The sequence below is a fragment of the Pipistrellus hanaki genome, assembly GCF_964339955.1.
Source record: "Pipistrellus hanaki genome assembly, chromosome: 1".
NCBI classification, from domain to species: domain Eukaryota; kingdom Metazoa; phylum Chordata; class Mammalia; order Chiroptera; family Vespertilionidae; genus Pipistrellus; species Pipistrellus hanaki.
In genome coordinates this window covers 98,016,902-98,041,156 of record NC_140503.1, presented here as the reverse complement: position 1 = coordinate 98,041,156, position 24,255 = coordinate 98,016,902, and the positions used below count along the sequence as shown (strand labels likewise).

At 44.0% G+C, this 24,255-nt stretch overlaps 1 protein-coding gene and 1 pseudogene across 2 annotated transcripts; both read right to left on the bottom strand.

The window, feature by feature from the left end:
* On the bottom strand, positions 1-23,631 carry COX5A (cytochrome c oxidase subunit 5A). Its single transcript, XM_084906778.1, has 5 exons — positions 23,117-23,631; positions 7,982-8,098; positions 4,528-4,649; positions 2,795-2,917; positions 1-167 (listed from the first exon to the last, which is right to left on the bottom strand). The coding sequence occupies exons 1-4, from the start codon at positions 23,220-23,222 to the stop codon at positions 2,804-2,806; spliced, it is 459 nt and encodes a 152-aa protein (XP_084762904.1). The 5' UTR covers positions 23,223-23,631; the 3' UTR covers positions 1-167; positions 2,795-2,803.
* LOC311612249 (NMDA receptor synaptonuclear signaling and neuronal migration factor-like) lies at positions 12,992-15,627 on the bottom strand (annotated as a pseudogene). Its single transcript has 3 exons — positions 14,904-15,627; positions 14,049-14,756; positions 12,992-13,848 (listed from the first exon to the last, which is right to left on the bottom strand). The product of its transcript is annotated as an NMDA receptor synaptonuclear signaling and neuronal migration factor-like (transcript).
* Positions 23,632-24,255: the final 624 nt, after the last annotated feature.

The window sequence follows — 24,255 nt, the reverse complement described above, 5'->3', positions numbered from 1 at the left end:
TTTCAGTTCAAACTCATTTCCTTTTTATTAAAATTCAAGTTATCATTACATGGTTTGGTACTCAATAAAGGAAAACTTGTTCAAATAAGGTAATATGTTATCATCAGTATTTCCAGGTGATTGTTTGCACTCAAGTAGTATTATCAGTAAATCCTTGGGAAGCCTCTCTGTAAGAGAAAACATGAAGAATTAGCCAGGAAATAAAGAAAAGGTAGAAATCTTTAAAAAAACATGTTTTTGCAGCAAGAATACATCCTATATAACAAAGGTCTTCTGGATTCCTTGCAAAAATCAATCAATCTATCTATCTATCTGTCTGTCTGTCTGTCTGTCTGTCTATCTATTCTATCTATCTATAAGCCTAAGCGACCATCTGACAATTCAACTGGTAGCTATGATGTGCACTGATCACCAGGAGGCAGATGCTTAATGCACAGGCAAGGAACAGACTGATGAATCTCAGAGGGAAACGGGGAAGAGGTGAGGGCAGGAAGAAATTAACCAAAGATCTTGTATGCATGGCCCAGTGCACGGATTCCTGCACCGGTTGGGCCCTTCAGACTGCTTATGGGGATTAGGCTGAAACCCAGCAGTCCGACATCCCCCAAGGGGTCCTGGATTGTGAAAGGACATGGAGGGACATGAATCTGTGCACTGGGCCTCTAGTATTTGATAAAATAAAAATTAAGCCCAAGTGTTTAGACAACCTTTTTAGAGTCCATTATGAATATGAACCACAGATAAGAGCTTTGAAAATATAACTAGGGCTCTAGCTGGTTTTGTTCACTGGTTAGAGCTATGGCACAAGGATTTGATGTACCTCGGTTTCAGGCTCCATCCCTAGCCCCAGTTGGGTCTGTGCGGTAGACAACCAATCAATGTGTCTCTCTCACATCAATGTTTTTCTGTCTCTTCCCCTCCCTTCCATTCACTAAAAATCACTGGAAATAAAATCCATTAAAAATAAAGATATATATATATATATATATATATATATATATATATATATATATGACTACGAAATCCTCTATTCTGAATACCTAATTTTCTCTAAGTACTCACAGAAATTTTTAATACCATACAAAAAACTTTCCATATATTATAAAGATGAGCTCTACCTGAATTCAGGGAGGTGGTGGTTGTGGACAAAAATAAAAATTAAGACATATGCTCCAAAAAACAAACCCCAAAGTGGCTTACATTCTCTGCTTAGTCTGTTAGTAGGATATTTAACACTTCCTAAAATAATTTTGGGCCCACTTTTATTTAAGTCTCATTTTTTACTGAGAAATAGAGAGTATGGCCTCAGTAAATGCCTATACAGAACATGTGGCATAGTGGGTGCAATGAACTCTGAAACCAGTCTCCCTGGGTTTAAGTGTAGACTTTGGACAAGGTGCCTCAGTTTGTTCATCAATAAATAATAGGAATAATTATAATAATAGTAATCACCTCATAGGATTGTTTATGAGGATTAAATGAGCTACTATTTATACAGCACTTAAAATTATGCCTGAGCCCAACGGGTGTGACTGAAGTGGTTGAGCATCGACCTCTGAACCAGGAGGTCACGGTTCAATTCCTGGTCAGGACACATGCATGGAGTTGTGGGCTCGATCCCCAGTAGGGGGCACGCAGGAGATGGCTGATCAATGATTCTTAACCATTATTGATGTTTCTACCTCTCTCCTTTCCTCTCTGAAAGCAATTATATGATGTGTGTGCCTGACACACATCAAGAATTATATACTGCCCTGGCTAGCATGCTCAGTAGTTAGTGTTGGCCTGCACAACAAAGGATCTTAGGTTCCATTCCTCATCAAAGGCACCTACCTGGGTTGCAGGCTCAATCCATGAATTTGGGGCACCTGCGGAAGGCAACCAATAGAGGTGTCTCCCCCCCCCCCCCCCATTCCTTCCACTCTCTTTAAAAATCAATGGAAAAAATATCCTCTGGTGAGGATTAGCAAAAAAGAATTAATTTACTTGACTATTAAATTCTAACCTGGGCACACAAAAATAGCATCAAATTAATAAAAACCTACTGTTAAAAAAACAACACACATTGCCCAACTGGTGTGGCTTATTTGTTGAGTGTCAGCCTATGAACCAGAAGGTCACAGTTCAATTCCTGATCAGGGCACATGCCCAAGTTTTGGGCTTGGTCCCAATAAAGGATGTGTAGGAGGCAGCTGATCAATGATTCTCTCAGCATTGATACTTCTATCTCTCCCTCTCCCTTCCTCTTTAAAATCAATAAAAATATAAAAACAACAACAACAAATCACGTTTAAAAGCATACATGATAAATATCTTGAATGCAGTGAACTATCTTTAGTTTTTTTGAGGTTAATGGGCTAGAATGAGGGAAGGGTACCCAGGGCTTGAATTCTAGGTGAGACCAATAATTTCTTGGTGGAAGCCGGGGCGCTGGTGGTATAGTGGTTAGCATAGCTGCCTTCCAATAATTTCTTGGTGGGATAGAGTGGGAGGAGACTAAAGCAAATATGGCAAAACAATAATATCCGAAAATCTGGGTGTGATTACATTTATTCTGTATGCTACTTATGCTTAAAATATTTTATATAGATTTTTTATAAAGGAGGTCTTTATTTGCCTTTACACCAGTTGAGAACATAACAACTAAAAACAACAATCCTAGCTCCTTAAAGTTATCATTGTTACTCTAAATCTCTATGCTTACAGCCTCTAACAAGACATTTCTGAGAACACTGAAATGCCATGCACATCTCCCTGGATTCTTCTCTGCTTTATTCAGTAGTATGTTGCTTACCAATGGGGTTTATACTTTGTCAAGGCCCAGTTCCTCTGGAGTGGAGATTCCCAGTTCATTTAAAGTTGGTCTAAGTTCCTGGATGACATAAGGGTAGATTTCCTTATGCGGTCCTGCTTTGTCCTGATGGAAAAAAAAAAAGTTCATATTAAGTTAACATATTTGTTCAATAAAGAGAGCAATTTTACTTTGTGGGCACTAGTCAAGGTAGGTTTTTAAAGACAATTTGAAAATAAATAAAACAATTAGACTAAATCCAGAAATATATTTTTTCAAAGCCTGAGTTACTAGAAAACAAGGTGGTGATGACAGAATTTTGTGAAGGTAATTAAACTTGCCCAGCAGGCAATAGGAATAATTAAGTTAACAGAGGAAAAGATTTTATATTTGCTTCTAATTTGAGACCCTAACTGAATTAACTACTGCTGCTGAATGAATTGACAACCTACAGAACCCTAAATTATCTTATCCATTGTAGATAAAGTAATCTTACATTTTCTTTTTTATAGACCTTAAATTTCTTTTTTATATTCCATATTCTTTCATGGAGAGCTACACTTAGAAAATACTTATTTTCAGGGTAAGAGAGTTTTCATGAATACTCACCATAACATATATTAATACCTAAACGTTGTCACAAAGTTCTTCAGGGACAAATATTAAAAAGCCAAATGGACTAAGACAGTGGTTGGCAAACTGCGGCTAAAGAGCCACATATGGCTCTTTAGCCGCTTGAGTGTGGCTCTTCCACAAAATACCAAGTGGGGGTGCACATGTACAGTGCGATTGAAACTTCGTGGTCCCTGTGCAGAAATCAGTTTTCGGCTCTCAAAAGAAATTTCAATCGTTGTACTGTTGATATTTGGCTCTGTTGACTAATTAGTTTGCCAACCACTGGACTAAGACACTGCCAAACTGCTACTCTTCTGCCTTTAACAAATTCTAAGTCTCCTTAGTTATATTTTTTAAATTATAAAGTTCTTAGTTTTCTTCAGTTAATATGCAATAAATATGTTTAATGTAAATATGTTTAATGTTAAACACATTTGTATAATAACCACTTCTGGAAAGTCCCATCTTAAAAAACTACTAACAACATTTAATTTCCACCGAAACCGGTTTGGCTCAGTGGTAGAGCGTCAGTCTGCGGACTGAAAGGTCTCAGGTTCGATTCCGGTCAGGGGCATGTACATTGGTTGCGGGCACATCCCTGGTAGGGGGTGTGCAAGAGGCAGCTGGTCGATGTTTCTCTCTCATCGATGTTTCTAGCTCTCTATCATTCTCCCTTCCTCCTCTCTGTAAAAGATCAATAAAATATATTTAATAAAAAAAACACATTTAATTTCCTATCACAAATAGCACAAAGATAAATTATAGTTAAGCCTTGTACATACTTAAGGTAAATTCTTAAATGGAAGTGCTGAACAAAAGAGTATCAAGCACAATTTTTCAGGCCTGGGATAAATTCTGTCAAACTTTATTCCGGGGGGGGGGGGGGGGGGGCGGGCGGCGCAATGGTAAGATATGTACACATATAATACCTTAATAAAATTTTTTTTAAAAAATTTAAAAAAACCTTTATTCCAGAAAAATTATTAACTTCACTGTACATTCCCTCTAGCTATATAAAAATAAATTTAGGTTATCTTAACAAATTAAAAAATAAAGGATAAATTGATACCTAGTCAATAGACCACATACTTCCAGAACAAGCTTAATACTATTTCACTGACCTTAACAACCTCTAGGATGCGAACAGCACTAGCAAAATCATTTAACCGTCTGCATGCCCGCAAAGCAGCATCAATGATTTTGGGTTCTGGAACCAGATCATAGCCAACAAGCGTGTTCATCCCTGTCAAATGAAAAAGAGGGGGCATATCAACTTGAAATATTCTCACTTAAACTATAATTTAGTTATCTATATTTTTTGAAACATAGACATATGATCTTGTGATTTATAATAAATATGTATTTGGTCTGCTTCTGACATAGAACTGCCAACCCTCCTTGGAATTTTCTAAGTGATGATGATGGGAGCACAGTGGTATCTCTTGTTATATTAAGGGGTTAACTTTTGGACTCCCAAGAGTTGGTGTTGGATGTCAGCAGAGACCAATGATGTGGACAGAAGATTGAAATTTTCAGTCCCATTCCCTGATTTGCAAGGAGGAGAGAGGGCTTGAGGTCAAATTAATTGCCTGGCTAAAGATTTAATCAATCATGACTACGTATGAAACCTCCATTAAAAACCATATGACAGCCCTTTGGTCCTTTTTTAGAAAGCTTCCCACAATGGGGTACTAGAATGAGCCACTGTGCCAGGCCGCAAGCTCCATGAGGATAGACGCTCCTTCATCTGGGACCTTGCCATATGTATCTCTTCATCTGGCTGTTGATTTGCATCCTTTAATAATCTTTGTAATAAATTGTTAATCTAGTGAGTAAACAGGTTTTCTTGAGTTCTCTGAGTCATTGAAACCCAAGGAGGGGATTGTGGGAACTTCTGATTTGTAGCCAGTAGTCAGAAGCACAGATGAACAACTTAGCTTGTAACCAGCCTCTAAAGTGAAGGGTAGTCTTGTGAGACTGAGCCCTGTACCTGTGGAATCTGATTCTCCTTCTGGGTAGGGTAGGTAATGCCACCCTGAACTGAATTCTTGGACAGCCTGCTGGCGTCCAGACTTGTTTGTTGATGTAGGTAAGTCTACCCATACACATTGGAATTGGGTCCTGGAACCTACCAGGCCTCTATTCTTTTATCTATAAAATAAGAGAATCTACTTTTAACAGATAGTAAGATCATAATGACTCTTCCACAATAAATTAGTGGAAAGAATTATGCAGTATCCTGCAGATTAAAGAAAAACAGTAACAACAAAAAACAATCATAAAGACCCCAAAAAACCAACCAAAGAATTCCTTAAATGCAAACATTATTTTCATAATAATTTGCTGGTTTCATTTCAATTAAGAGTCTTTTTAAATTTATATTTTTAACTCTTAGTACAATGTATGCATGTTGCTTGCTTTAAAATAGATTTGTTTGGAAAATAAAAACCAGAGAAATGAAAAAGGAGAATGAATGAAGCCCAAATGAAGACATTAAAGAGATATAGAGCCTGGCAGACGTGGCTCTGGCTGAGTGTCAAACTATAAACTAGGAGGTCACAGTCCGATTCCCAGACAGGGCACATGCCCAGGTTGTGGGCTCCATCCCCAGTAGAGGGCATGTAGGAAAGAGCCAATCAATGATTCTCTCTCATCTTTGATGTTTCTATCTCTTTCTCCCTCTCCCTTCCTCTCTGAAATAAAAAAATATATATTTTTAAAAAACAGAGAAAGAAATAGAGAAACATTAATGCACAGACTCAAACATTCAACCAGAAGATAATTGGACATGATTAGTTTCAGCTTTGCACAAAATATTATAACACAATATTTAAACACAGGACACCAGTGACTATAATGCTAGAATACAGTCAAAGAGGCTGAAATCTTGGTCTGAGATAAATTGCCTACCTTAAAGCTATTTACGACTAACAATATATTAAGACTAGTTGCTGAAACCAGTTTGGCTCAGTGGATAGAGCGTCGGTCTGTGGACTGAAGGGTGCCAGGTTTGATTCGGGTCAGGGGCATGCGCCTTGGTTGCGGGCATGTCCCCGGTGTGTGTGGGGGGGAGGGGGGGTGTGCAGGAGGCAGCTGATCTATGTTTCTCTCTCATCAATGTTTCTGACTCTCTATCCCTCTCTCTTTCTCTCTGTAAAAAAAAAATCAATAAAATATGTATATATATATTAAAAAAAAAAAAAAAAAAAAAAAAAAGACTATCACCCGGCTGGCGTGCCTCAGTGGTTGGTCTAGCATTGACCTATAAACCAGAGGGTTGTGAATCAATTGCCTGTCAGGGCACATGTCTGGGCTGATCAATGACTCTCTCATCATTGATGTTTCTTTCTCTCTCTCTCTCTCTCTCTCTCTCTCTCCCTCCCTCCCTCCCTCCCTCCCTCCCTCCCTCCCTCCTTCCCTCCCTCTCCTTCTCTTTCTCTCCCTCCCTCCTTCCCTGAAATCAATAAAAATATATTTAAAAAAAGAAAAAGAAAGACTAGTTATCATTAATGATACTTACTCATATTAAATGCACATCTGAAAATTTAGGAAAAATAAGTTCTAGCTTATTTAGATTGGACACTTATTCAGGGCAAGACAAATCATAAAGAATAAAAATAACAAAAAACCCAAACTATAACTAAGAAGGGAAAAGAACCAAATAACTACTTGTATAAATTATCTAAAAGCCGAGACCGGTTTGGCTCAATGGATAGAGTGTCGGCTTGGGGACTGAAGGGTCCCGGGTTCGATTCCGGTCAAGGGCATGTACCTTGGTTGCGGGCATATCCCCAGTAGGGGGTGTGCAAGAGGCAGCTGATCGATGACTCTCTCTCATCGATGTTTCTAATTGTCTATCTCTCTCCCTTCCTCTCTGTACAAAATCAATAAAATATATTAAAAAAAAAAAAATTATCTAAAAGATATAAAATTTAACACTTGCTCACCTTGATATTATAGCAGTGGTTTTAATCAGAGGTGTTTTGTCCCCCAGGAAACATATTTGGTTGTCATAACTGGGGGTGAGAGGGGATGAAGAGCATGGGGGTTGATGGCATCTAGTGGGTAGAAGCCAAGGATGCTGCTAAACATGTTATAATGCAAAGGACAGCCCTTGGAACAAAGAATTATTTGGCCCTAAATACCATTGTGTCTGCTTTAAAATTTGCTTTACAGGATACACTAGGGAAGCTATGATATTTTCTTTTTTAAATACATTTTTATTACTTTCAGAGAGTAAGGGAGAAGGAGAGAGATAGAAACATCAATGATGAAATAGAATCATTGATCAGCTGCCTCCTGCATAACCCCTAACTGGAGATCAAGCCTGCAGCCTGGGCATATGCCCTTGACTGGAATCAAACCAGGGACCCTTCAGTTCACAGGTCGATACTCTATCCACTGAGCCAAACCAGGTAGGACTATAGTATTTTCTAATTGCAAGTTGCATGAGAGTATTCAGTTAACATGATGCATGTTTTGCTTTTAACAAAGGAGTAGAAGACTACAAAGCAGTTCATAATTCTTTAACGAAATAGACAAAATAAACTGTTTAGCAGTCTATATTACAATTACCTTTACGCAATTCCCAGGCATCAATATCTGGCTTGTTGAAGTATGTCACCCAGCGAGCATCAAATTCCTCATCTGTCTCATGTGACCCATGGGAGTAGCAGCGAACTGACTGGATACCTACAATGGAGAAATAATAACTTAAATGTACAGAAGAAGTACTTGATATATTGTGTCAATACAATTAAGGTATTTTTTGTTTGCATTTCCCGTTAAAACACGTCCTATATAATCCTATCTAATAAAAGAGTAATATGCAAATTGACTATCACACCAAGAAACAAGATGGCTGCCCCCATGTGGACATAATATGGCCATCACAAGATGGCCTGCAGGGGAGGGCAGTTGTGGGAAGTTAGGAGTGACCAGGCCAGCAAAGGAGGGCAGTTCGGGGGGGACCCAGGCCTGTAGGGAAGGGCAGTTGGGGGAGACCAGGGCAGTTGTGGGTAAGCATGAAAGCCAGGAGGGCAGTTAGGGGTGACAGGACCAGCAGAGGAGGGCAGTTGGGAGGACCAGGATGGCAGGGAAGGGCTGTTTGGGGGTGGGGTGGAAGGACACCAGGCCTGCAGGGGAGGGCAATTTGGAAGAACCAGGCCTGCAGGTGAGGGCAGTTGTGGGGACCAGCCCTGCAGGGGAGGGCAGTTGGGGGGGACCAGGCCTGCAGGGGAGGGCAGTTGGGGGGACCAGGCCTGCAGGGGAGGGCAGTTGTGGACAAGCAGGCAAGCTGGGAGGGCAGTTAGGGGTGAGCAGGCTGGCAGAGGAGGGCAGTTGGAGGAGATCAGGCCAGCAAAGGAGAGCAGTTGGGGGGGACTAGGCCTGCAGGGGAGGGTAGTTGGGGGGGACCAGGCCAGCAAGGGAGGGCAGTTGGGGGGGACTAGGCCTGCAGGGGAGGGCAGTTGGGGGGGGGACCAGGCCAGCAAGGGAGGGCAGTTGGGGGGGACCAGGCCGGCAGAGGAGGACAGTTCGGGGGAGGGGGACTAGGCCTGCAGGGGAGGGCAGTTGTGGACAAGCAGGCAAGCTGGGAGGGCAGTTAGGGGAGACCAGGCTGGCAGAGGGCAGTTGGGGGGGACTAGGCCTGCAGGGGAGGGCAGTTGTGGGGGACCAGGCCAGCAGGGGAGGGCAGTTGGGGGAGGACCAGGCCTGCATGGGAGGGAAGTTGGGAGCCAGAGGGATCGGGCTTAAACAGGCAGTCGGACATCCCTCAAGGGTTCCCAGATTGGAGAGGGTGAAGGTTGGGCTGAGGGACCCCCGCCCCATTTATGAATTTCATGCACCGGGCTTGTAGTCCTATATAATAAAAGGCTAACATGCAAATTGTCACTATGGGTGGGAGTTTGACTCACTAGGAGTTAGACATGTGATGACCACCAGGGGGCGGTGCAGAACATGGCAGGCATTGGCATTGCAGTGCTGGCAGTGGAGGCACTGCCGGCCGGCCCTGATGGGCCCCAATGAGAGTGGGACCAAGGTGGAATGGTGGAGCAGGTGAGTGGGCAGCACTAGGCCAAGGCAGGTGCGGAAGGGAGGCCCCAGCTGGCAGCTGGCAGCCACTAGGGACCCTACCCATGCATGGACCTCTAGTATAACATAAACTCTACCATTGTAACTATTTTTAAGTGTACAGTTCAGTGGCATTTATATACACTCAATGCATTAAGTTTTAAATCAACTATATGTCACAGTAGTAAATTACTTAGCAGGTCAAATGAAACAAATTTTATGTATTGACATGAAAATTTTTTTTAAAAAGTTAAACAAAGAAAAGCAGAACCAAAAGTATTACAGGTGGATTACAGGCTCCCCTCCTCTCCCAATGTGTAATGCTAGCTTGAAATTGTTAACATTGGTTATCTTTGGAAGGAAAAACTTTCTTTCTTTATACAGTTTCAAAATGTCTGAAATTTTACAATAAGCAGAGTATTAATTCTTAATTCAAAATAATGTTCATTCTAGTTTGCCTTTTACCATTTAAAAAGATTTATTGATTTTAGGGAAAGAGAAAGAGGAAAGGAGAGATGGGGAAGAGAAACACTGATTTGTTCTAATCATTTGTTGATTCTTGTATGTGCCCTGATTGGGGATTGAACTTGTAACCTTGGTATTTGATCTAACCAGCTGAGCTACCCAGCCAGAGGTTCATTCTAGTTCTTTATTTTTATTTTTTTATTTTTAATATATCTTATTGATTTTTTACAGAGAGGAAGAGAGAGGGATAGAGAGTTAGGAACATCAATGAGAGACAATCATCGATCCGCTGCCTCCTGCACACCCCCCACCGGGGATGTGCCCAAAACCAAGGTACATGCCCTTGACCGGAATCGAACCTGGGACCTTTCAGTCCACAGTTCGATGCTCTATCCACTGAGCCAAACTGGTTTCGGCTCATTCTAGTTCTTAAATTAATTTATAAGATATATATTTCAGCCAAAACCGGTTTGGCTCAGTGGATAGAGTGTCGACCTGCGGACTGAAAAGTCCTGGGTTCGATTCGGTTAAGGGCATGTACCTTGGTTGCGGGCACATCCCCAGTAGAGGGTGTGCAAGAGGCAGCTGAGCGATGATTCTCTCTCATCAATGTTTCTAACTCTCTATCCCTCTCTCTTCCTCTCTGTAAAAAATCAATAAGATATTTATATATTTAAAAAAGATATATATTGCCGAAACCGGTTTGGCTCAGTGGTACAGCGTCGGTCTGTGGACTGAAAGGTCCCAGGTTCTATTCCCGTCAAGGGCACGTACATTGGTTGCAGGCACATCCCCGGAAGGGGGTGTGCAAGAGGCAGCTGGTCGATGTTTCTCTCTCATCAATGTTTCTAGCTCTCTCTCTCTCTCCCTTTCTCTCTGTAAAAAAATCAATAAAATATATATTTAAAAAAGATATATATTTCATAAATTTTAAAAAATCTTATGCTTTCTATCCTATATAATAAAAGCATAATATGCTAAATGTCTGACCGTTCATTCAACCAGTCACTATGATGTGCACTGACCACCAGGGGGCAGACCCTCTAACTAGTAGGTTAGCTTGCTGCTGGGGACTGGGCAAGATGGGATGAACATGCCCTGGAGCTCTCGCTTGGTCCCTCCCCGGCTCTGATGGCCCTGACTGGGACTGGGTGAGATGGACTGGACATGCCCTTTAGCCAACCTTTTGGGGTCCCTCCCCAGACTCTAAAATATTTCTTCTAATTAATTTCCTTTCAATGTATATTAATTCATGTACTGGCCTCTAGTTAAATTATACTCCAAAATAAATTATATATCCTGACAAAGCAATAGTAATTTATAAAAGAATACTTTTAAAAGTTCTAAGTGAGATATTAAAATATATTAAGTGTTAAGAAAAAAGGCTTTACAGCACAATCTACAATAGCCAGAATTTGGAAACAGCCTAAGTGCCCGTCAGCAGATGATTGGATCAAAAAACTTTGGTACATCTACACAATGGAATACTATGTTGCTATAAAAAAGAAGGAATTCTCATCATTTGCAGCAACCTGGATGGAATTGGAGAACATCATGCTGAGTGAAATAAGCCAATCAATGAAAGAGAAACACCACATGACCTCATTCATTTATGGATAATAAAGAACATTATAAACTGATGAACCAAAAGATAGATATAGAGACAGTAAAGCAACAAGCAGACTGTCAAATTACAGCAGGTAGGGTAGGGAGATCTGGGGGAGATAATAGATCAACCGAAGGACTTGTATACATGCATATAAGTACAACCAATGGACATAAAACTCTGGGGAGGAAAGGTATGTATGGGAGGGAGGGGGGCAAAAAAAAAAAAATCAATAAAATATATTAAAAATAATAATAATAAAAAAAAGAAAAAAGGCTTTATTTAGCATTCTGCTCCCAATCATTATACTCATTGTAGCACATATGAAAAGCCTTTCTATTTTAGTTATTGCCTTTCAAATGGACACTGAATTATGAGTTAGGAAATGTGGAATCTTTCTAAACAGCCTCTGTATGGTAGGGGATAGAGGAGAAGGAAATTTTACCTTTGGGTTTTAGGAAGCAGCAAGTTTTATTTTTCTTATTTGTAAAATGCAGACACCATTACCTTATCAGATTATGATGATTAAAAATGAAAGCCAGCTCAGCCGGTGTGGCTCAGTGGTTGACCACTGACCTATGAACCAGGAGATCACGGTTCAATTACTAGTCCGAGCACATGCCCCAAGATGCAAGTTTGATCCCCAGTAGAGGGCATGCAGGAGGCAGCCCATCTAAAATTCTCTCTCATCATTGATGTTTCTATCTCCCTCCCTCTCCTTCTTTCTGAAAACATATTAAAAAAATAAATAAAAATGAAGGCCAGGTAACACTCTCTAGGACTTGGCACTTTGTAAAAGGCAGTCAATAAATAACAACTATAAATTGATCCTTGTCTAAAAAGTCTTAATTGACTTTCTATTAACGGATATCATAATTTATAGAAATAAAACATTCTTCAAATTGTATTTTCTATTAGATGAATTAGACAAACCTGGTATAGTGTCTAGATATTTTTAAATGCTTATCAATCTGAAGCCGGTTTGGCTCAGTGGATAAGAGTGTCGGCCTGTGGACTGAAGGATCCCAGGTTCGATTCTGTTCAAGGGCACGTACCTTGGTTGTGGGCACATCCCCAGTAGAGGGTGTGCAGGAGGCAGCTGATCGATGATTCCCTCTCATCGATGTTTCTAACTCTCTATCTCTCTCCCTTCCTCTCTATAAAAAAATAATAAAATATATTTTAAATGCTTATCAAACAAAATCACCCTTCCCCCACCACACATGCATGCGTGCATGTGTGCTCTGGCCAGGTAGGATAGTTGGTTGGAGTGTCCTCCTGATATGTCAAGGTGGTGGGTTTGATCTGGTCATGGCACACACAAGAATCAACCAATGTACACTAATAAAAGAGAAAGATGTAAATTAATCGCACCTTCACAATGCCTACCAGCCAATCAGGAGTGAGTATGCAAATTAACCCAAAGATGGTGGGTTAATTTGTTTTTCTGTTTTTTTTTGTTTGTTTGTTTTTGCAGCAGAGGGTCAGCTTTAACGGTCACTCTACAGATAATGTACGTAGTTAAGAGCCCAGCCACTCCTGCTCTCACTCAGCCTCGGGCACAGCTAGGTGCCCTCAAACCCTGGCTCTGCAAAGGGGGACCTGTCCCCAGCACCAGCTGTATATACAAGGAGTACGGCCCATGGCCCAGGCCAGGTGCCAGCCCACCCATCAACTCTTGGCTCTTGGGCCTGAAGGTGAGATTCAGGCCCCCAGTGTGGCGGGAGGATCTCACCCACAGGGACCTAGCCCTGGCTGGGCCTGCTCTGTGACTGCCCCCTCTCCCTCCTCCCTCCCCTTATCCCCACTCCCTGGACTGTGCAGTGAGGAGGGGGCGGGGGGCGGGCAGCAGCTCTGGGCACCTCTGTGGAGGGGAGGGGAAAGGGCCCTGGAGACGGCATCCTCTGCTGGAAGCCCAGGACAAGCTGGGGACAGGCAGGCAGAAGAGTGCACAAGAGCCAACCAGGTGCCCCCCTCCCCCCCATACCCCTTGCTGGTGTTGGTTTCGCAGGGCCGGGGGCACCACGCAGCTGGCTGGGCGCACACTTCACTAGCTCCCAAAGGGCTGGAGGAAATTGCACTTGTTCTGTGGCCATGGTGGTGGACCCTGAGCCGAGGCTGCCCTGCAGGGCCCAGGACATGGAGAGGGCAGTGGCCCTGCCCTCACAGCACGTCCTCAAAGTCTAGCAGCTTTGAGTGCTGGTGGCTCTTCCACAGACGGTACAGCCGGAAGTCAAAGTAAGTCTCGATCATCTGCTTCCCTTGGGCCAACAGCTCCAGGAGGGACTCAAAGATGACCCTGTAAAGCAGGGGTCTTCAAACTACGGCCAGCGGGCCACATGCGGCCCGCAGAGGAGTCTGATCCGGCCCGCCAGGTTTTTTGGGCAGTGAGCGCAGCCGAGGTGTTACAGTAGGAATTAGTAGTTCATATAGTCCGGCCCTCCAGCTCTCTGAGGGACCGTGATCTGGCCCCCACTTTAAAAAGTTTGAGGACCCCTGCTGTAAAGGGTCATGAGGGTCCTGAGATTCTGGAATAGCTTCGCCCTGTTGGGGTTCCCCAGAATGTAGCAGCCCATGATGTGGATGATGTTTGGCTCTAGGTTCACTTTGCTCATCAAGTGGCTCAACTGCTTCCAGAAGTGGATCATGTCTTCCTCCTTCTCTACTTTGGCGAAGGTGGCCACCTTGTTCTTGAGCAGGTACAGGTGCCCCGGGCCGCAATGGCAGAATATGAGCATCTTCCAGATCTTGGCACCCTTGTGGTAGATGTTCAGCTTCTTCTCTATCTCCTCCAGGATGTCCTTGAAGGTCGCGTGCTCATGGTCATAGGGGATGAGGATGATGGAAGGGTCGTCCCTGCAGATGATGGTGGGGATGTACTCCCCTCTGGGTACCTTGACCTTGGAGGAGATGAACATGACCTTGGGCGGCAGGAAGCCCTCCATATTGCAGGCCACAAACTCCAGGCCCTTCTCGGCCTCCCGGTCCAGGTCCTGGAAAGCCTCGCCCAAGGTACAATGCGAGCTCTGTAGGTCGCCACTTTCTAGAGTCATGGGAAGTGTCGGCTTTCATGGGGGTAGGGTCGCTCCAGGACCAGCTGAAGCTCAGCTTGTGTGGCTCTGAGAACGTCTGGGCCTTCACTCTCCGGCTACCGACCATGCACAGGTGCTTTTCAGAAGTTCCTCTGGATTATGGATGCTTGCTCTCCTCATAGACCTGAACACCAAAATGTTAGAGGCATGGCCGGAGGGGCAGCATGAAAGAGAAGACACAGTGAGCCTTGACCCCTCACTCCCCAGGAGCGCCCTGCTGTCAGTCTCTCCCCAAGCACTGTGGCCTGCCAGCCCTGGACACAGGGGTGTGGTGACCCCACTTCCTGGCCCAGGGCAGGGAGCGCCTGAATAGTTGTGGTTGCGGTCTGGAAGCTGAAGAGGTTTTCCTGGGGGAACCAGGCGTGAATGGGGGTGTGGGCGTCGCCAGACACACAGTCGACACTGTACATCCTCTCTAGCTTCTTGCGGCAGCTGGTGGCTTGGGGTAGGGGGGGCTGGTCCAGCCCAAAGGTCCAAGGGGAGGGGCCCGGGGCAAGCTGGGCAAACTCTGGACACTCCTGGGAGCCCTGGTGGCTGCCTGCCCAGCTCTGGCAGGCTGTGCTGACGTTCTCGTGGCTGCTATGCAGGGACTGGCTATGGTGGTGGGGGTGCTGCCGCCCTTTTACCACGGACAGCTTGATGGCCTTGGCCTCGGGGCCAGCTCCCTGGAGATGGTGTACATGCGGGGCTAGGGGACCCCTCCAGCCGACTTCCCAATGACCACCTCCTCAGAGAGGCTGCTCTTGTAGTGGCTGTTGGAAATGAGCGAGAGGCGGAGCTTGTTCTGGGGTGCTGGCTGCATCTCGGGGGACCCTTTGTGGCCAGAGTAGGCATCAGCCAGCAGGTGATCTGCTCCATTCTGGTTATCAGGGTGACTCTGGGATAGGTACTCGCCAAAAGCCTGGGCGGCTCGCACTTTGGCCGCCACAGAGAACATGGGCACTCTGCAGCGCCCTCCTCCGGGAGCCACAGCCAGCGATGGTGGGTTAATTTGCATATGCAGAATGGTGAGGGGTGTGGGACGCAGGTGTTTGGCATCTCCCCAGCTACTAAGGGCCTCTGGGCAGCGTGGGAAGGCGGGGCCGGTGGCTCCGGGGGCCAGAGGGGAAAGGCGGTGCTAGCAGCCAGGGAAAGGAAGGCTCATTTTTGCAAGAATCTTGGTGCATCAGGCTTCTAGTCCTATATAACAAAAGGCTAATATGCAAATAGACCAAATGTTGGGACGACCAGTCACCATGATGCACAGTGACCACCAGGGGGTAGATGCTAAACGCAGAAGCTGCTCCTGGTGGTCAGTGCGCTCTCACAGGGGGAGCATCACTCAGCCAGAAGCTGATTTCATGGCTGGCGAGGGACGCAGCAGTGGATGAAGCCTCTCCTGCTTCTGCGGCAGTGCTAAGGAACAGCGAGTCGAGCATTAAGGAGCAGCCAGCAGGTGGGTGGTAAGGAGCAAGGGGGTCCTGGACTGTGAGAGGACACACAAGTGCATGAATTTCATGCACTGGGCCTCTAGTGAATGCATAAGTGGAACAATAAATCAATGCTTCTCTCTCTCAAAAGATTAAAAAGAACAATTGCCCTAGTCAGCTTGGCACAGTGGACAGTGTCAGCTCTTGGACTGAAAAGTCCAGGGTTCAATTCCAGTCAAGGGCATATACCTCAGTTGAAGGCTCAATCTGTATATACTTGGTTGGGACATGTGCAGGAGGCAACCAATTGATGTCTTTCTTTCACATTGATGTTTCTCTCTCTATCTCCCTGCCTTCCACTCAAAAATAAATGGGAAAATATCCTTGGGTGAGGATTAAAAAACAACAACAGCCAAAACTGGTTTGGCTCAGTGGATAGGGGTGTCGAACTCAATCAGAGAAGGGGCCAAAATCTAAAATCCAGCCTAAATCGCGGGCCGAATGGTTTACTGAACAGTCATAAACTGACAATGTCATAAACTGACAGCGGAGTGCAGTGATGACAGCGCGGTGTGGGCCACATTGCAAGGCCTGGCGGGCTGGATTTGGCCCGCGGGCCTTGTGTTTGACACATGTGGGATAGAGCATCAGTCTACAGACTGAAAGGTCCCAGGTTCGATTCCAGTCAAGGGCATATACATTGGTTGGGGGCTCATCCTTGGTAGGGGGTGTGCAGGAGGCAGCTGATCAATGTCTCTCTCACTGATGTTTCTAGCTCTCTCCCTTCCTCTCACACCACGGTGATTTCGGGGCTGAGGGTGGAGGCGGAAGAGGGCATTAGAGGGGATAAAGGGTGATGGAAAAAAATAAAATAAAAACTATGCAGAAACCTCGGGGCTCTACATATACTCTGAAATTTAGATGTCAGATATATTCTATATACCTTTACTGCTGTAACTGGCAAGAGAAAGTGCAAAAAATAGAAAGTAATAAAAAAGAAACCAGAAAAAGGTGAAAAGATGGAACACTTGCCAGTTCTGCAGATGGACTGTCACTACTAGATCAAGCAAAAGTATCCTCGCTTAAATCACTATTTGAGCCCTACCTGGTTTGGCTCAGTGGACAGAGCATCAATCTGTGGACTGAAGGATTCCAGGTTCGATTCCAATCAAGAGCATATGCCTGGATTTTGGGCTTATCCCCATGGGGGGCATGCAGGAGGCAGCCTATCAATGATTCTCTCATCAGTGGTGTTTCTATCTCTCTCCTTTTCTGACTGAAATCAATAAAAATATGTATATATTTTTTTAATCACCATTTGAGCCTATTGCAAAATATCAGTCATTAGTTACAGAGGACCCCAGCACAAGTCCCAATTTTACGAGAGGCCTAAATTTCCAATAACAATGAAGTGGGACATATACATAAATGGGCTAGAATTGGGATACTCTTTAATTTCTATGACAAGAAAAAAAAATGAATCTATAGACCTAAAAGTATTTGGCAAGTACAAACATTTAGTCAAAACTACACAGGATTAATATTCACTTTTAATATATCAGAAAGCATAGACCACAATGCTTCTACCTGCTGTTACCCAAAATTTACAAGCTACCTTTTTCAAAAACTAGTTATCCTTACTAAATACTTAAAGCACAAGTATAAAATGGTACAACCACTTTGGAAGACTGTTTAGCAGTTTCTTATTAAGAAAAACACACACCTACCATATAACCCAGTAATTACACTTCTAAATATTTACCCAAGAAAAGTGAAATATATGTATTCCCTCCCCAGAGGTAATTATTAAGTGTATCTTTCTTACCACAAAGTGTTTCATGATAACCAATTCTTTCTTCACTGCCTGGGCATGGATTTCATTAGATGACTGGTAGCTTTGTATTATTTTCTAATTGTGAAAAGATGATCAGCAGCTGCAGATCCCAGTCAAGGAGATCTATGGAAAACCTTTAATATTTGTTTAGCTTCCTTCTAGAGAGTCCCAAATTACAAACTATGATAGTTATTCAGTGAAACTTAAATTTGCTCTAGATGGCTATTCAAGAAGTGATTGTTGGAAAACCAAATCTTCCTTCTCCTACCCCGTTAGAAATAATGTAGATTTAATTTATTCATTCCAGACCTCCAAATGATTGTTTTAACCTTTTTTTATACACAGTACATGTTTAATATATTGTTTAATCTATAAACATTTCTTTCCTTAAACTTATTGAACAACCCCCTTCTAGTCTTAAACTAATCACTTTCACTACTTGTTTCAGGGGTATCTTTCAGGAAGTCAGTATGCAGCATCTTTACTTTTTCATGTATCAGTGTTTCCAAAATGGTGTCTTGTGCTAACTGCTTTCATTTAAATCAACAACAGTTTATCTACCTCCTCAATTGCCTGTGATCATTGTTTTTTATATATCCTTAGCAAAGTTATCATTAAAAAATATATATATGTACATACCACTTCTTTTTTTTTTTTAAATATATTTTTATTGATTTTTTTACAGAGAGGAAGGGAGAGAGATAGAGAGCTAGAAACGTCAATGAGAGAGAAACATCGACCAGCTGCCTCTTACACACCCCCTTCCGGGGATGTGCCCGCAACCAATGTACATGCCCTTGATCGGAATCGAATCTGGGACCTTTCAATCCACAGACCGACGCTCTACCACTGAGCCAAACCGGCTTCGGCTACATACCACTTCTTAACATTTAAAAAATTTTAAAATATGTTTTTATTGATTTCAGAGAGGAAGGGAGAGGGAGAGAGAGATAGAAACATCAAGATGAGAATCACTGATCAGCAGTCTCCTGCATGCCCCCCACAGGGGATGGAGCATACAATCCTGGCATATGCCCTGACCATGGTGAATTGAACCTTGACCTTCTGGTCCATAGGTCAATGATCAACCACCAAGCCAAACCCCATTGGGCAATGAAGGTTTGCATTCTTTTTTTTCTTTTTTTTAAAATATATTTTATTGATTTTTCACAGAGAGGAAGAGAGAGATAGAGAGTTAGAAACATCGATGAGAGAGAATCATCGATCAGCTGCCTCTTGCACACCCCCTACCGGGGATGTGCCCGCAACCAAGGTACATGCCCTTGCCCGGAATCGAACCCGGGACCTTTCAGTCCGCAGGCCGACGCTCTATCCACTGAGCCAAACCGGTCCCGGCGAAGGTTTGCATTCTTGATGGCCTCTTTATGTTTTAAAATTGTGCTAATTGTCCATTTCACCAGCAACAAAAAACACAAAAATATTCACATTACAATTTCCTGATATGTTAACCAAGAGGTTCAGTGGTAAACTCTTATTCTCTTTGTGTGTTGCCTACTAGGCGCTTTTTATGATCTCCAAGCTTTAAAAATATATATTTTTATTGATTTCAGAGAGGAAGGGTGAGGTAGAGAGTGATAGAAACATCAATGATGAGAATCATTGATCAGCTGCCTCCTGCATGCCCCCTACTAGGGATTGAGCCTACAACCAGGCATGTGCCCTTGACTGGAATCGAACCCAGGACTCTTCAGTTCACAGGCCGACACTCTATCCACTGAGCCAAACCAGGTAGGGCTATCTCCAAGAAGCTTTTAGTCATCTTGCAGAACTGAAGTTTTGTTGCACAATGGAGACATTTTCCATATTAACTTAGTCGAGCACCAAATTGTTTAAGATGGGAGAGAAGGCTGGGCTGGTATTGCCCTGTGGATGAGTGTTGACATATGAACCAGGAGGTCATGGTTTCAGACCTGGTCAGGGCACATGCCTAGGATGTGGCTTGATCCCGGGGGTGAGGGTATTGGGGGGTTGGGGGTACAAGAGGCAGCTGATCAGTTTCTCATCATTGATGCTTCTCTTTCTTTCTCCCTCTCCCTTCCTCTCTAAAATCAATAAAAATTTATTTTTTTAAAAGGGTAACTCTTTAGCCGGGACTGGTTTGGCTCAGTGGATAGAGCGTCGGCTTGGGGACTGAAAGGTCCCGGGTTCGATTCAGGTCAAGGGCATGTACCTTGGTTGCGGGCATGTCCCCAGTAGGGGGTGTGTAAGAGGCAGCCGATCGATGACTCTCTCATCGATGTTTCTGACTCTCTATCTCTCTCCCTTCCTCTCTGTACAAAATCAATAATAAAAAAAAAATAAAATAAAAAAAATAGAAATTCAACAATTTAAAAAAATTTAAATAATAAATAAATAAATAAAATAAAAGGATAACTCTTTAAATGCAACCTTGCACCAAGAAAGGGAAAAAAGAAAACCCCTCCTATCCTCCAAAAATTATCAAGGTAAGGATATGGGAACCAGGGCTGTGTAAGTTTTAAGGGTTGACTAGAGAATCTAGTAAGTCAGCAGTTCCTGGAAAACAACTTTCAAGTTGGAGACTTCTTCATGGACAAATATGGTATTTGGGTTGCTACTTAACTGGAGCAAATGTGAGGCTCCTCAGATTAACCTTTTTAGAACTCCTTCAAGTATACTCCCATTTGGCCTTTGAGCAACTCATCCAAGAACCGTTTTTTTGTTTGTTTGTTTGTTTGTTTTTAATTTTAAAACCAGACAAATATCAGAGAAGGGAGAGGGATAGATAGAAACATCAGTGATGAGAGAGAATTAAAACACAGATTCCTGAATCCCTACTGGGGATTGAGCCCACAACCTGGGCATGTGCCATTGACCAGAATCAAATCCAGGACCCTTCAGTCCGCAGCCGACACTCTATCACTGAGCCAAAGTGGTAGGGCCAAGAACCTTAATTTTTTCTAACTTTCAATTGCATAAAAACCTCTTCAGTCTTATACTGATAAACCCCAACCTATAATATGCAAAAATGAAATGCAGTATAATAAAGCAAATATATATTAAGCGTTAGTGCCAGACAAGGTGCTAAGAAGTTACTTTATCTCACTTAAAACAACACAACCAAATATCCTGATTTTAGTGAAGAGGCAAATGAGTCTTGAGGTTAACTAATATGTCCAAGGTCACACAGAAAGAAAGCAGCTGACACAACTGTAAACAATACTGACTCCTTGTGGCAAATATTTAGGTCTAAGGAACAAATATATAAAATACAACTTTTTGTTTATGAATTAAACTCTAAGAGTGGGAATAGAACACTTAGGAGATAAACCACTATGTCCAAAGGCATTAAGAAAAAAAATCCCCTTAATTTACAGTTTGCCAAAAACCTCTGGTCTTTTTCTTTACCTGCCACAAAATGAAGTATTTACTTTGAAGGTCATAAACACCTCCCGAAATGTGTCTATATGAAAAAGTTATAGTATTTATTTTCACATTTAGATAAGGAAAGAATAAAGAACTATAAAACTGGACAAATATCAGTATGGGCCAAAAATAACTGAGGCTAAAAATCAGAAAATTGTTCTACCACTAGTTAAGGAGTCAGTTTCCCAAGAAGGAAACCTCTTCTATACAATAAAATGGTCTCCATGATCTCTGATGTGAATGCCAGCCTTACCATTGTATGATAAATGAGAGATGAAATCTTAAATTGAATGAAGGGAAACATATTCCTTAGGTGTGTGTCTACTTAAAACACTCAAAATAGCCAAGGAAACCTTATTAGTTGTGAGTTCATATGCTAAAATATGTATGGTTAGAGGCTAAATGATTAGCATATACATCCATCATGGACTAAGATCAAACTGTGGTTATAATAATTAAAATTATAGAGCTAGCCGAAACCGGTATGGCTCAGTGAATAGAGCATCGTTCTGCAGACTGAAATGTCCCAGGTTCGATTCCGGTCAAGGGCATATACATTGGTTGTGAGCACATCCCCAGTGGGGGGTGTGCAGGAGGCAGCTGGTCAGTCGATGTTTCTCTCTCATTGATGTTTCTAGCTCTCTATCCTTCTCCTTTCCTCTCTGTAAAAAATCAATAAAATATGTTAAAAAATAAAATTATAGAGCTGGGCAGTCACTGGGAACACATATTAAGAGAAGGAAAAATAAGAGACAGGAATCAGCAAAGCATTTCATACTACAACCAACAGGCTTTAACCTGAAATAAACAATAAAGCCTCCCCACACCTGTAGATCCCAGTATTCCTGGTTTGTGGTACCCCATTTTCGAAACAGTAATGCCTATTCCAGTGTTTCCCAACATTCTCTCATGATGAGAATCACCTGGTGGAGTTGTTAAAACACAGATTCCTGAATCCCAACTAAGAAGTGCTAAACTAGGATTTTTGGGAACATATAGGTAAAATTGTATACTTAACTAGTGCTCTAAGACAGATGTTATATACAGAGCACTAAGTTAGGTATGCAATTTTACCTATATGTTCTCAAAAATCCTAGTTTAGCACTTCTTAGTTGGGATTCAGGAATCTGTGTTTTAACAACTCCACCAGGTGATTCTCATCATGAGAGAAGGTTGGGAAACACTGGCCTATTCCACCCTCTTTCAGACTTCAGGAAAAAACCACACACGTGGAAGAATTAGATCGTGGCAGAGCAGTCTAAAAATTAACAGAACGGTCTGTGAAGGTAACCCACAAAACGCCAACCGAGAAAATGCCTGACTAAAAAAAAGTATAGTGTCCCACCCAGGAAGCATATTGTGTTCTCTTAACATTGGGGCGGCGGTGCCCGGGCACACTAAGGGACCTCCCCCGTTCCTACACTGAGCAGCGCGTCCGGCGGCTCAATGTCACCTTCGCCAAAGCGCTGATGGCGGCGGTCACTCCCAATGAGGTGGCCCCAGGGGTCAGCGCCGGGTATTACGGTCACGACCCGGGGACCGAAGGGGTCGCGCTGACGCGGGAAGTGCGCTGGGACCCTTCTTTGGCGCCCACGGCAGGTTCACACCTGACCCGTCCGTGGTGGCCATACAAGAAGTCGCCGAGGTAGGCCGCGGAGACGCGTCCTCGAGTCCTCCACGCCGGAAGGCGGCGAGGAGGGCGGCCAGTGGCCACTAGGTTCAGCCGCCCGCCGGCCTGGCAGCCTAGGCCGCGGGGCGAGCCTGTTCTCGCGTGGCGGCGGGGACCCAGGTCACCGCAAGGACACACAGAGCAGGAGCGGACCTTACCCGCGGCGGGGCCGGGGACCGGTGCAGGGTGCAGGAGGCCTCGAGAGCTGGCTCGGGAAGCTGCGGCCGCTGCTACAGCGCAGCGGCGGAAAGCGGTGCCCAGCATAACGGCGATGGCGGCACGGAGGTCGAAGCTGAAGGGAAGCCGGCTGCGAGCTTACCGGCCGTTCCGGAGCTGCCGGGGCCGGACTCACGCACTGACGCACAATGGGCGGAGCATGAGGCTCCACCCACTGAAGCGCGCACCTCCGCTGGAGGGAGCGGCACGCAGCGGGGACGGGCGGGCTACGGCGGCCGGTTGTGGACAAACTATTTGGAGGCTAGGTCCCCTCGCCGCCGCCATCATGAAGACAGGGAAGAAGAGCAAGTGGTGGATAGTGTAGTCGTTCAAGTCCTGCTGTTATGGGGGGATCCGCAAGAGACGACCACCAGAGACGGAGATAAAAATTTATGAGCCTTTATTAAGCTGGCCAGCGACTACAGTTGCAGCACTTCACCGCGGTAAAGGCCGAACTGCAGAGCAGAGCACAGGTGTTACAGCAAATTTATACTCAGAAACCACAAGAGGGAGTTAGGACAGTTACAATGACAACCCAAAGATTACAAAAGTTATTTCAGCCGTTTCCAAGAAACTCAGGGCACAGGTGCAAGGCCTGGGCGCGCTTGGCCGGAGCTTGAACTGCCACTGCCCTCCAAACTCCAACCGATTGTTCGGTGACCTACTCCACTCCCTCTGTCCCAACGCATCCTGCCTCCAGGCGACGGAGGAGCTGTGCAATGTTTGCAGCCCAGAACACTTCTTGGGGCTACTCCATCACCTCGAAATGAAAATAACAATACCAACAAGGACAAATTATAAAAATACCTTTGCTTCCCCCATCCCGGGTTTGAGCCTAAAATGAGAGAACAAAATGGGGGGAGGGGAGAAGCAATTGCTTACAGCAACTATTCTTATTCACAAATCCGCAAGCATTAAAAAATGAGTTCACACACCGGCATGGCTCAGTGGTTGAGTGCCAACCTATGAATCAGGAGGTCATGGTTTGATTCCCTTAAGGGTGTTGTGGCGAGCAAGACCCCGTGGAGGCAGAGCTCCAGATGGCTAGCAACACCCTATCGAGGCAGGACTCCAGGCCAGG